The sequence below is a fragment of the Salmo trutta genome, chromosome 23 (assembly GCF_901001165.1).
Source record: "Salmo trutta chromosome 23, fSalTru1.1, whole genome shotgun sequence".
Taxonomy (NCBI): domain Eukaryota; kingdom Metazoa; phylum Chordata; class Actinopteri; order Salmoniformes; family Salmonidae; genus Salmo; species Salmo trutta.
This window is the reverse complement of record NC_042979.1, coordinates 27098415-27112408: the sequence shown is the minus strand read 5'-3', so window position 1 is coordinate 27112408 and position 13994 is coordinate 27098415. Positions and strand designations below refer to the sequence as shown.

General features: G+C 41.1%; 1 protein-coding gene across 3 annotated transcripts in view; it reads right to left on the bottom strand.

The window, feature by feature from the left end:
• The window catches only part of LOC115159684 (erbin), a 145901-nt gene that overhangs the window by 8311 nt on the left and 123596 nt on the right, over positions 1-13994 (bottom strand). For all 3 annotated transcript variants that reach the window (XM_029709643.1, XM_029709645.1, XM_029709644.1), the window contains one exon: positions 13433-13489. In XM_029709643.1, coding sequence (XP_029565503.1) covers positions 13433-13489 — 57 coding nt within the window. The remainder of the gene's footprint in view (positions 1-13432; positions 13490-13994) is intronic.

Sequence of the window (13994 nt, the reverse complement as noted above, 5' to 3'; positions counted from 1 at the left end):
ATGTGATTTCAGCAGAAGCTGCTGATTTAGCAACAGCAAGGTGCTCTGTCTTAGAGACACTTGCTGTGTGTCCAGCAGCAGGCTCGCCACCGCCCTCAAAGCCATGGAAATCATTTGGCTCCGACTGGTGTGGAGGATAAAGCGTAGAGATAATTTCAGGAAGTTTTATTAGATGGTGGTGGTGCTGCGGTTACTGGCAGGTTCCATTAATGGAGGGAGGACAGAGGGGTGGAGACGCTGGGCCGGCAGGGGTTTGGGTTTTCTCCAGTCAACTCTGAAATTACACCCTATTCCCTACATTCTATGGAATAGGGTAGGATAGGCTAGGGCTCTGGTCAAAATAAGTGCACTATATAAGCAATAGACTTTCTTTATGGTGTGATTCAAGAGTAATTCTTAATGGCAGGTGTGAAGGACCATTTCATCCTGGTAAAACTTAAGGTAGAATCACAAAATGTCGACAAATTCCCCACATTTGTCCAGAACATGTCTAAATAACAACATTAGTTAATTAATTCCCTATCCATAACTCTAGTTCAAATACATTTGCCCTATCCACGTGAGTCTATCTACAAAAGATCCCATACATTATTTCCTCCAAATGTACATCCAGGCAGATCGACAGTAAGTCTAAGAAGAACAGAGTAGATTGAACTAAAACAAAGAGACCATTGAGTCAGTGCATTCAAAGGAGACATTTACATATGATAACTTAACATCTGATAAGGACTTGATGTCTGTGTAATAAAAGGGCTCTCTATGAGCCGGGCTGAAGTTCTCTGTAAGACATCACTTGAAACAGACCATTTAAAATTCTCCCAGACAGCAGACTGACCTCATTCTGCAGCTCTGTCTGAGCCGGTGATTGAAAAGAGACAGTAGCAGTATCACCGGACAACCTGCAGGGGTATCCGGAGCGGCTACGGATACATACGGAGTTCTGTATCCCAATTTGCCCAGACTAAAAATAAGTATATTCGTGCAGGATTTTTTTGCTCGGCTGCAGCTACCCCCTAATTGATCGCCTTTGTTTGGTCATGGTATAGCCTTCAAACTTCAAGTTGTACACAAAACTGTTCGAAATATTGTATTCCATGCCTCAGACAGTAAGCATAAGTGCGATTTCATGTTCTTTTTACAGGAGGGGAGTAAGCTATAGCTATTTACATGTTTTACACAAAATACATGATTGACATGTTCGTAAAAAATTTGTTGTCAGTATTGCAAACATAAGAACGACACAAACAGGCAATATAGCGATTTCATGTTCTTCTTAGCTGCTGAGTTACATTCAGCTATTTACTCTTGCCACAACATAGCAGCATATTTGACATAACTATGGCACCGGGCGATGCAAAACGAACTCGCCCATTATCAGACTCTTTTTACCGGTCAGCATAACTGCTCGGATGCCTAGAATGTTCCGCTGCCCAGATGTGGAATGCAGCAAGACAGAGATGAGCAGTCTTTATTTTTATATATAAAGAATATACAAAGGACATTTGGGCTAGGGGGTACAATGTCACATTACACAAGGACCTTAAGGTACATACACACATTTATGGTCTTTAATGGTCTTAAAATACAGTTCAATGTATTTTTTGGAAGGTAAGAAAATTTTGTGTTTTGTTTGTAAATTTACATTTGTGAAAATGAAAATTGGCCAAAAGAATAATGAAATTAATTACATAACATTTTTCAACTTATTTATATCGTAAGTAAAGAATCCAAGCAGTACATCTCTCCACAATAGTGTAAAATCTTCATAAATGTGTTATAAATCTACTGATGTCTTGCCACAGATTCCTTACATGAATACAATGCCAAAAAAGATGCAACACTGTTTTTGGGTGGTCATTATAAAAGGTACAATTTGAATTTGTTTAGTTTTTTTAACAGATATAATCAATAAAACAATTCCAATAAGGCATGACATAAGGTATAGATACAACATCCTGTTGTAACAAGGCTCGTATAGCTCTATTGCTGTTGAATGGACTAAAAGAAAAACAAATCTTTCCTACTGATGCGTCAACATGGTTAATTGTAGGTATGTTCTGAGGGTCAGGTCTTGACACGTTCCTGAATAATAAAGCAACACCCGAGGGAATGGCATCTAAAACAATTGCAAAATCTTTAGGTGTTACAGGGATCTTGTAAAGTGATAAGAATTCCCTCTGCATTTACAAGTCGGCTCACCACCAGATATTATTTCGGAACCAATATTCTAAAAACTAAGAAGTATTTTTATATAATATGTCCCGATTATTCCAATATCTGTGTGGAGAAAAATTACGCTTATAACTTAAGGACCATAACAACAAAACCGATGAAAAGCAGAGTTTTCACTGGAACTTTGTCAATATTATAACTACAAACCAACATGAAGTTAAGGCCAGCAAAAGTTGAGAAGACATGATGAGGAATAAAGTTCCACATAGAAGTGGGTCCTCTTATGAATTGTTTTATCCAATTGATCTTCAAATTATTATTTAAGGTAGTACAGTTCAGCCCACCATACTCATACATGTTCATCACAACAGTTTTCCTAATGTAATGGGAACGAACGGTTTCTCCACAGAAAGTTGAAAAGCATCTGGTCTATCTCTTTGCTTATTTTACCATCAAGACAAAACGATAGAGCGGCATATGTTAGTCTAGAGATACCCTCAGCCTTGGTTATTAGGACTTCCTTTTAAAGATAAGTCCCTCATTGATTTAGCTTCTTCTGGGTTTTTTAATATGAGGGTTAAAATGTAGTAAGCCTCTAGACTTCTGATCCTTAGTAATGGTTATGCCTAAATATGTAAGTTCTTCTTTTACTGGAATACCATAATATGAAGGTGTCACATAATCTTTGACAGCCATGAGTTCACATTTATTGATGTTAAGACATAGACCAGATGCTTTCGAAAATTATTCTATCACATTGATTGATATGGGAATCTGACTAGCGTCTTTCAGAAAAAGTGTAATATCGTAAGCAAGCTGGCTTATCATAATTTCTTTACCAGCTATGGAAATACCTTGTACAGGACTATTATTTAAAGAATTTGTAAGAAGTTCGGTGATGAATAAAAACAGATACTGTGAGATAGGACAACCTTGCCCAATTCCTCGCTTTAACTCAAATCTAGGTGAGGTGCCAGGTTTCAGTTTGATAGAGGTTACCATTCATATATAGAGTCTTAATAGCATTACAGAAAAAATCCCCAAAGCCACATTTCTCAAGAAGGTGGAAGAGGAACTGATGCTCCACTGTGTCAAATGCTTTATAAAAATCAAAAGATAATATGAAGCTATCCTCGGTTATTAGGTCTGAGTAGTCAAGTACGTCTAATACTAGTCTGACATTGTTAGAAATATGTATGCTCCTCATAAAGCCAGACTGTGTTTCATCAATGATTGCATCCAGCACTTCTTTTTCAGGCTGAGGTATCAGTGTTATTAACCCCTGAGTCATTGTAGGAGGGAGAACATTGTTTTTAATACTCTCTAAAAAGACTTCAAGTAGGAAGGGAGCTACTTGTTCAGAAAATAACTTGTACAATTTTTACGTAATTCAATCAATACCTGGGGATTTATCGTTCTTTAGATGTTTGATAGACTCGATAATCTCTTCAAGGATGATGGGTTCATCACACTGTTTAGATTCTGTATCACTGGTGGAGTGAACATTATTCAGTGAGTCAAAAAACATGTCTGTGGATTCCTGAGAGTACGTAGCGCTATACAATTTCCTGTAAAAACTGCTACAGTAGTTTGCGATACATTTTTGGTCATCTGTAATAACACCATCAATGTTAACATTATGGATAGTGTTATTTGTAGAAATAGGTTGAATTCTGTTCTCCCTCCTCAAGCCATTTATTCCTAGATCTAATAAAGGCTCCTTCTGCTTTTAATCTATATATATTCTCCAGTTGATTTAATATATATATATATATTATCCAGTTGATTTAATCTATATACACTGCTCAAAAAAATAAAGGGAACACTTAAACAACACAATGTAACTCCAAGTCAATCACACTTCTGTGAAATCGAACTGTCCACTTAGGAAGCAACACTGATTGACAATAAATTTCACATGCTGTTGTGCAAATGGAATAGACAACAGGTGGAAATTATAGGCAATTAGCAAGACACCTCCAATAAAGGAGTGGTTCTGCAGGTGGGGACCACAGACCACTTCTCAGTGCCTATGCTTCCTGGCTGATGGTTTGGTCACTTTTGAATGCTGGCGGTGCTTTCACTCTAGTGGTAGCATGAGACGGAGTCTACAACCCACACAAGTGGCTCAGGTAGTGCAGCTCATCCAGGATGGCACATCAATACGAGCTGTGGCAACAAGGTTTGCTGTGTCTGTCAGCGTAGTGTCCAGAGCATGGAGACGCTACCAGGAGACAGGCCAGTACATCAGGAGACGTGGAGGAGGTCGTAGGAGGGCAACAACCCAGCAGCAGGACCGCTACCTCCGCCTTTGTGCAAGGAGGAGCACTGCCAGAGCCCTGCAAAATGACCTCCAGCAGGCCACAAATGTGCATGTGTCTGCTCAAACGGTCAGAAACAGACTCCATAAGGGTGGTATGAGGGCCCGACGTCCACAGGTGGGGGTTGTGCTTACAGCCCAACACCGTGCAGGACGTTTGGCATTTGCCAGAGAACACCAAGATTGGCAAATTCGCCACTGGTGCCCTGTGCTCTTCACAGATGAAAGCAGGTTCACACTGAGCACGTGACAGATGTGACAGAGTCTGGAGACGCCGTGGAGAACGTTCTGCTGCCTGCAACATCCTCCAGCATGACCGGTTTGGCGGTGGGTCAGTCATGGTGTGGGGTGGCATTTCTTTGGGGGGCCGCACAGCCCTCCATGTGCTCGCCAGAGGTAGCCTGACTGCCATTAGGTACCGAGATGAGATCCTTAGACCCCTTGTGAGACCATATGCTGGTGCGGTTGGCCCTGGGTTCCTCCTAATGCAAGACAATGCTAGACCTCATGTGGCTGGAGTGTGTCAGCAGTTCCTGCAAGAGGAAGGTATTGATGCTATGGACTGGCCCGCCCGTTCCCCAGACCTGAATCCAATTGAGCACATCTGGGACATCATGTCTCGCTCCATCCACCAACGCCACGTTGCACCACAGACTGTCCAGGAGTTGGCGGATGCTTTAGTCCAGGTCTGGGAGGAGATCCCTCAGGAGACCATCCGCCACCTCATCAGGAGCATGCCCAGGCGTTGTAGGGAGGTCATACATGCACGTGGAGGCCACACACACTACTGAGCCTCATTTTGACTTGTTTTAAGGGAATTACATCAAAGTTGGATCAGCCTGTAGTGTGGTTTTCCACTTTAATTTTGAGTGTGACTCCAAATCCAGACCTCCATGGGTTGATACATTGGATTTCCATTGATTACTTTTGTGTGATTTTGTTGTCAGCACATTCAACTGTGTATAGAAAAAATTATTTAATAAGATTATTTCTTTCATTCAGATCTAGGATGTGTTGTTTATGTGTTCCCTTTATTTTATTGAGCAGTATATATATATTATACAGTTGATTTAATCTATATATATATTATCCAGTTGATTTAATCTATTTATCTTATCCAGTTGATTTAATCTATATATATACATTATCCAGTTGATTTAATCTATATATATTATCCAGTTGATTTAATCTATATACAGTGCCTTGCGAAAGTATTCGGCCCCCTTGAACTTTTCGACCTTTTGCCACATTTCAGGCTTCAAACATAAAGATATAAAACTGTATTTTTTTATATCTTTATTTTTGAAGCCTGAAATGTGGCAAAAGGTCGAAAAGTTCAAGGGGGCCGAATACTTTCGCAAGGCACTGTATATTATCCAGTTGAATTAATCTATATATATTATCCAGTTTATTTTGTAACTCAATCAGTTCCATCTTCTCCTCCCCCTAGAGGCCGGCTGGGGACCTCTGAGAAAGGGAAGTTATCTTGATCCCCTTTTCCTCCTTAGCTCTTCTGGTCTTAGCAAGACCACTACCATATTTTCTAAGTTATTTGGCCACTTTAAATTTAAAATGCTCACAGTTCTTGCATTAAGATTTTTCTTCACAAGCTCTTTCCCAAAAGTGTGAGAGCAGATCATTAACCTCAAACTTAACTAAATCATTATTTAATAAGGAGCCATTTAGCTTCCAGTAGGATGATCTACCAAGGTTAGTATCAGGGACAAATATTTTGACATCAATGGCCCTATGGTCTGTGAGGGGAATAGTACAAATATTTGTAGTAACACACTCACTATAAATACATTTCGGTATAAGCAAAAAATCTATTCTGGACTGTCTGGAATCTGTTTTGCTAGTCCAAGTGAATGATGTGTCGACCGGAAACCTCTCTCTACATATATCAGTAAGATCAAACTTTTCCATAAAAAGTATACATCCAAATTCTGATTGGTTGGCCTACCTGGGAGCCATCTACAGTTGAATTATCTATAGTAATGTTAAAGTCCCCTTCTATCAATAATAATGAATTGGGAAATGTAGATAACCAATTAAGTATATAGTACCAGTCAAAAGTTTGGACACACCTACTCATTCAAGGGTTTTTCTTAATGTTTTCCTATTTTCTACATTGTCGAATAATAGTGAAGACAACAAAACTATGAAATAACAAATATGGAATCATGTAGTAACCAAAAAAGTGTTAAACAAATCAATATATATATATTCTTCAAAGTAGCCACCCTTTGCCTTGATGACAGCTTTGCACACTCTTGCCATTCTCTCATCCAACTTCATGAGGAATGCTTTTCCAACAGTCTTGAAGGAGTTCCCACATATGTTGAGCACTTGTTGGCTGCTTTTCCTTCACTCTGCGGTTCAACTCATCCCAAACCATCTCAATTGGTATGAGGTCGGGTGATTGTGGAGGCCAGGTCATCTGATGCAGCACACCATCACTCTCCTTCTTGGTCAAATAGCCGTTACACAGCCTGGAGGTGTGTTGGGTCATTGTCCTGTTGAAAAACCAATGATTGTCCCACTAAGCGCAAACCAGATGGGATGGCGTATCGCTGCAGAATGCTGTGTTAGCCATGCTGGTTAAGTGTGCCTTGAATTCTAAATAAATCACGGACAGTGTCACAAGCAAAGCACCCCCACACCATCACACCTCCTCCATGCTTAATTGTAGGAACCACACATGCGGAGATCATCTGTTCACCTACAGTTGTGGCAAAAATTTGAGAATGACACAAATATTAATTTTCAAAGTTTGCTGCTTCAGTGTCTTTCAATATTTTTGTCAGATGTTACTATGGAATTCTGAAGTATAATTACAAGCATTTCATAAGTGTCAAAGGCTTTTATTGACAATTACATGAAGTTGATGCAAAGAGTCAATATTTGCAGTGTTGACCCTTCTTTTTCAAGACCTCTGCAATCCGCCCTGGCATGCTGTCAATTAACTTCTGGGCCACATCCTGACTGATGGCAGCCCATTCTTGCATAATCAATGCTTGGAGTTTGTCAGAATTTGTGGGTTTTTGTTTGTCCACCTGCCTCTTGAGGATTGACCACAAGCTCTCAATGGGATTAAGATCTGGGGAGTTTCCTGGCCATGGACCCAAAATATCGATGTTTTGTTCCCCGAGCCACTTAGTTATCATTTTTGCCTTATGGCAAGGTGCTCCATCATGCTGGAAAAGGCATTGTTCGTCACCAAACTGTTCCTGGATGGTTGGGAGAAGTTGCTCTCGGAGGATGTGTTGGTACCATTCTTTATTCATGGCTGTGTTCTTAGGCAAAATTGTGAGTGAGCCCACTCCCTTGGCTGAGAAGCAACCCCACACATGAATAGTCTCAGGATGCTTTACTGTTGGCATGACACAGGAATGATGGTAGCGCTCACCTTGTCTTCTCCGGACAAGCTTTTTTCCGGATGCCCCAAACAATCGGAAAAGGGATTCATCAGAGAAAATGACTTTACCCCAGTCCTCAGCAGTCCAATCCCTGTACCTTTTGCAGAATATCAGTCTGTCCCTGATGTTTTTCCTGGAGAGAAGTGGCTTCTTTGCTGCCCTTCTTGACACCAGGCCATCCTCCAAAAGTCTTCGCCTCACTGTGCGTGCAGATGCACTCACACCTGCCTGCTGCCATTCCTGAGCAAGCTCTGTACTGGTGGTGCCCCGATCCCGCAGCTGAATCAACTTTAGGAGACAGTCCTGGCGCTTGCTGGACTTTATTGGGCGCCCTGAAGCCTACTTCACAACAATTGAACCGCTCTCCTTGAAGTTCTTGATGATCCGATAAATGGTTGATTTAGGTGCAATCTTACTGGCAGCAATATCCTTGCCTGTGAAGCCCTTTTTGTGCAAAACAATGATGACAGAACGTGTTTCCTTGCAGGTAACCATGTTTGACAGAGGAAGAACAATGAGCACCACCCTCCTTTTGAAGCTTCCAGTCTGTTATTCGAACTCAATCAGCATGACAGAGTGATCTCCAGCCTTGTCCTCGTCAACACTCACACCTGTGTTAACGAGAGAATCCCTGACATGATGTCAGCTGGTCCTTTTGTGGCAGGGCTGAAATGCAGTGGAAATGTTTTTTGGGGGGGATTCAGTTAATTTGCATGGCAAAGAGGGACTTTGCAATTAATTGCAATTCATCTGATCACTCTTCATAACATTCTGGAGTATATGCAAATTGCCATCATACAAACTGAGGCAGCAGACTTATTTGTCTTTCTAAAAACATTTGGCCACGACTGTACTCTGCGTCTCACAAAGACACAGCGGTTGGAACCAAAAATCTCAAATTTGAACTCATCAGACCAAAGAACAGATTTCCACCGGTCTAATGTCCATTGCTTGTGTTTCTTGGCCAAAGCAAGTCTCTTCTCCTTATTGGTGTCCTTTAGTAGTGGTTTCTTGGCAGCAATTCGACCATGAATGCCTGATTTACGCAGTCTCCTCTGAACAGTTGATGTTGAGATGTGTCTGTTACTTGAACTCTGTGAAGCATTTACTTAGGCTGCAATCTGAGGTGCAGTTAACTCTAATGAACGTATCCTCTGTAGCAGAGGTAACGCTGGGTCTTCCTTTCCTGTGACGGTCCTCATGAGAGCCGGTTTCATCATAGCACCTGATGGTTTTTGCAACTGCACTTCTTGAAATTTTCCGGATTAACTGACCTTCATGTCTTAAAGTAATGAGGGCAGTGTGTACAGTCCAGTACATCACTGGGGCCAAGCTTCCTGCCATCCAGGACCTCTATACCAGGCGGTGTCAGAGGAAGGCCCTAAAAATTGTCAAAGACTCCAGCCACCCTACTCATAGACTGTTCTCTCTGCTACCGCACGGCAAGCTGTACCGGAGCGCCAAGTCTAGGTCCAAGAGGCTTCTAAACAGCTTCTACCTCCAAGCCATAAGACTCCTGAACAGCTAATCAAATATCTACCCAGACTATTTGCATTGCCCCCCTATCCCCTCCACACTGCTGCTACTCTCTGTTATTATCTATGGATAGTCACCTTAATAACTCTACCTACATGTACACATTACCTCAATTACCTCGACACCTGTGCCCCAGCACATTGACTCTGTACTGGCACCCCCTGTATATAGCCCCTCTATTGTTAGTAAATGCTGCTCTTTAATTATTTATTATTCTAATCTCTTACTTTTTTGGGGGTATTTTCTTAAAACTGCATTGTTGGTTAAGGGCTTATAAGTAAGCATTTCACTGTAAGGTCTACACCTGTTGTATTCAGGCGCATGTGACAAATACAATTTGATTTGACGGACTGTTGTTTCTCTTTGATTATTTGAGCAGTTCTTGACATAATTTGGACTTGGTCTTTTACCAAATAGGGCTATCTTCTGTATACCACCCCTACCTTGTCACAACACAACTAATTGGCTCAAACACATTAAGAAGGAAATCAATTCCACAAATTAACCTTTAACAACACACATCTGTTAATTGAAATGCATTCCAGGTACCTCATGAAGCTGGAAAATGTCAAGCGTGTGCAATGCTGTCATCAAGGCAACTTTGAAGAATCTCAAATATAAAATATATTTTGATTTGTTTTTGGTTACTACATGATTCCATATGTGTTATTTCATAGTTGTGATTTCTTCACTATTATTCTACAATGTAGAAAATAGTTAAAAAATAAGAAAAACCCTTGAATGAGTATGTGTGTCCAAACTTTTGACTGGTACTGTATGTTTCTCTACAGATTCAAGCAACTCATCATTGTCATGTTTGGTGTTGTACCCGTTGAGGTTAACAGTAATGAGCGTAATGTCATTGTAACTGATCACAAGACAAATAAAATGACCAAAGGGGTCACAGTCCAAGTGTAGAATGTTACCACCAAAGGTATTCTTCATTGTAATGACCCCAGCGGAGCGTTCAGAGCCATGGGACGGCCAAATATCGTTGCCCCACTGTGACTTCCAGGAGTTGGCATCAGCAGAAATTGTGTGCGACTCTTGAAAAAACTAAAATCTGTTCGAAGTTGTTTCTTAAATAAAAATAAGGCCTTGCGCTTCAAATTGTTTCGTAATGTTCAAGACCAAACCAAGTGTTCTCTGGAAGAAAGAGAGAATAAAAACCTTCTTTAGTGTAATCAGGGACTATTGTGATAAATAAAAATACAAAATAAATACAACTATGCATACAAAGTAAATAAAACTTCCAGTCTTCTTCACGAGTTTGTAAAGAAAATAGGCCTTGGTCATACAAGAAAAAACTAATGTCAGAGGAATTGAGGTACCTGAATAGTCTGAAAAACAGTCACCAGAGGCCTGTCAGGTAGTCAGTACAAGGAACATTAGAATACCATGGCTGAAACCATCAATCTGTTCCTTCTGGTGAGATTCTAGGGAGGAACATGGATTTCCGAACCGTTGATGAAGCCTCGTCCTCCGACGAAGTAGGCAGCCTTTTCCTCATTTCGCGCATTCTTGATCGTTGGCCACAACTTGTTTGTCACGACTTCCTCCGAAGTCGGTCCCTCTCTTTGTTCGGGCGACGTTCGGCGGTCGATGTCACTGGTCTTCTATCCATCGCCGATCCACCTTTCATTTTACATTTGTTTTGTCTTCCCACACACCTGGTTTTAATTCCATCAATTACATGTTGTGTATTTAACCCTCTGTTCCCCCCATGTCCTTGTCTGGTATTGTTTATTGTAAGTGCTTTTGTACCCATTTATTGATTGTTCTGTTTTCCGGTGGTTTTTATTATTAAACTGCGCCGTTGGAAGCACAGTTTTTGCTATCCTGAGTCTGACTTCTCTGCCGCGAGTACGCACCCCTTACATTGTTCCTCCTTTCTATGTCCTCCGGGCTAAGATGCTCAGCGAAACGTAGACCATGGCAGCTTTCCAGACAGCATCCCTGTAGAATATGGAAGTGAAGGGGATGATGATGATGCCCCTTGGTCTTCAATCGTTTTGCTGTTTCTTCTTGCCGAGGCGATGCACAACATCGATGTCATCACCAACTTTATTCTTCTCTGCAGGCATAACTTCTTGGCAGATGCGGATAGCCTCGAGCCGCACATCCTCATTCTCCACCTCGGGCACGCCATAGAGTCTCAGGTTCCATCTTCTTTGTGTATTGCTCCAGATCAGTGAGACATCTATGGTAGACATTGTTAATCTGTTCCACCTTTTTCACACTCTTTTCAACTTTAGCTATTCTCATTTTCACATCCTTGATTTTACCACATGCAAACTCCAGTCTTTTTTAAGCCTTTCGATTACTATGGTTTTTGCGCCTACCATTTTCTCAATGGCGTCAGACCTGGAGTTGATGAGTAAGGAGAGATGAGCTGTCTAATTAGCGATTGAATGTTATTTTTTGTCATCATTGCAAATATTGGCTAAACTGCGCAGGAGGCAGACAGGCAAGTAGTGTTATTTTTTCAGGAACTACGATATGGGAGAAAAAACTATAAAGATAACATTTACATTTTAGTAATTTAGCACATGGTATTATCCAGAGCGACTTACAGTGGTGAGTGCATACATTTTTGTGCTGTTCCCCCGTGGGAAACAAACCCACAACCCTGGTGTTGCAAGAGCCATGCTCTACCAACTGAGCCACACGGGAGCCTACATTGGCCTATATCCTAACACAAAACACTGATTGTTTTTTGCTCCAAAGTGTAGGGACTGCAAGATTCGTTACAACAGACAGAGAAGGTTGTTGGATTTATAATATACTGTATATGTTTTGGAATGTTTGGTCAAATCGCCTCAGGGTTTTTATTTCAGCTCTTCAGAAATATGAGGCAGAGACATAGGCTACATAGCGAATGTGTGCGTAAAATAACACATGGGCAGAACATGATCCGGATTCTTAGCTTTGAGGAAGAGGTTTCAGTAGGGGCGGGTGGGAGCGAGGCATCCATAGCCACAGATTGAATTCCATCTCAGTGTAAATGGAATTCTCTCTCAGTATAAATGGAATTCCATCTCAGTGTAAACGGAATTCTCTCTCAATATAAATGGAATTCTATCTCAGTGTAAATAGAATTGCGAAAAATGTGCCTATGTTGAAATAATTATTTCACAGGTCATGGAAAGGGGGAGATTTCTGGGTATCAAATATTTCCAATGAGCATCTTCACATGCAGTCCTCGACTGAGAAGTTTTCATATAGAAACACTGTACATACAGGAGAATACTCATACTTTTAATCGTTTCTTCTGCCTATATCTTGCATATTACTTGCTTTATAAATCTTAATTCCTCGAAACGTCCATGGACACCGCACCATACTGTATATCTAGCCTAGTGATGAAGGTCAAGAGCCCACTCAGTGGACTGGGCTTATGAGCGCTCTAAGCTTCCAACACCGTATTCCACCCAGCTGAGTTCTTAATACCAGTATAACTGAAGCAACGCTCCTCCAACCCTCTCTGTGAGACACCGGGGGACCTGGTGGATGCAGATCTCCCATGAGAATAGATAAGCCTGAACAGTAATCTCTTTCAAGGCAGATCTCGTTAATTAGAACTCATTAATCACTGGTGGGGAGGAGGATGGTGCTGCTACGCTACTCCTGCTGCTGCTGGGTCAATACCTCAATCCTCAGCCAGCCAGCTCTCTAATCAGGCTGCTTGGACTGGGCTAGCCCACGCTCTACTTACAGTGGTCGGGAATGCATGTGCTGAAATGGGACAGACAGGCAGGCACTTTATGGCGGGGCCGTATGATGGATTTGAAAAATAATTTCACTTGAAGAATACATTGTCAAATACCGTTCAGTTAACAAACTCTTCAATACCGTGTAGGCCTATAACTATTCCCTGGTCTTTATGGTCTGCATTCCTAATATCATACAGTAGGAAAAGAAACACCAATTTTAGATTGGTTTATGGGTGTCCTATGCTCTACATATGGCTCTAGTGTGCACTTACTTTTCGGAGGGTGTCCATGGTGTAGCCCTGTTGTCCTTGAGGACCTAACACGTCATCCTGTAGAGGGAACAATGACAGGTGATTAGTAACAAAGACCATGTGCTGACCACTGTCTGTCGATGACAAACACGCCTCTACGCACATTTTTTAAACTAACACTCAACCACATATCACAGCATAGAAATTAGATTCTATGCCTGTGATATGCCTGTGCCTGTGATATGTGGTTGTCCCACCTAGCTATCTTAAGATGAATGCACTAACTGTGGATAAGAGCATCTGCTCTGGATAAGAGCATCTGCTAAATTAATCAAATGCAAATGGAATGTAATTCTTCATGTCTTAGGTGAATTAGTTGACCATGATCTGATCGAGGCTAATAATGTTAGTTACATGTTCGGTTAAGATTTCTTTAATATGTTGTGTTAACCATTAATTCTGACATTTCTCTTAAGTAATTCCCACACCTATGAAAATCATATCTAAGGATAACATTCTTAACAATGAGGATGATGTTTCCCTACATTGGGGACTACATAGCCAAAAGCAGTGTCCTATATAA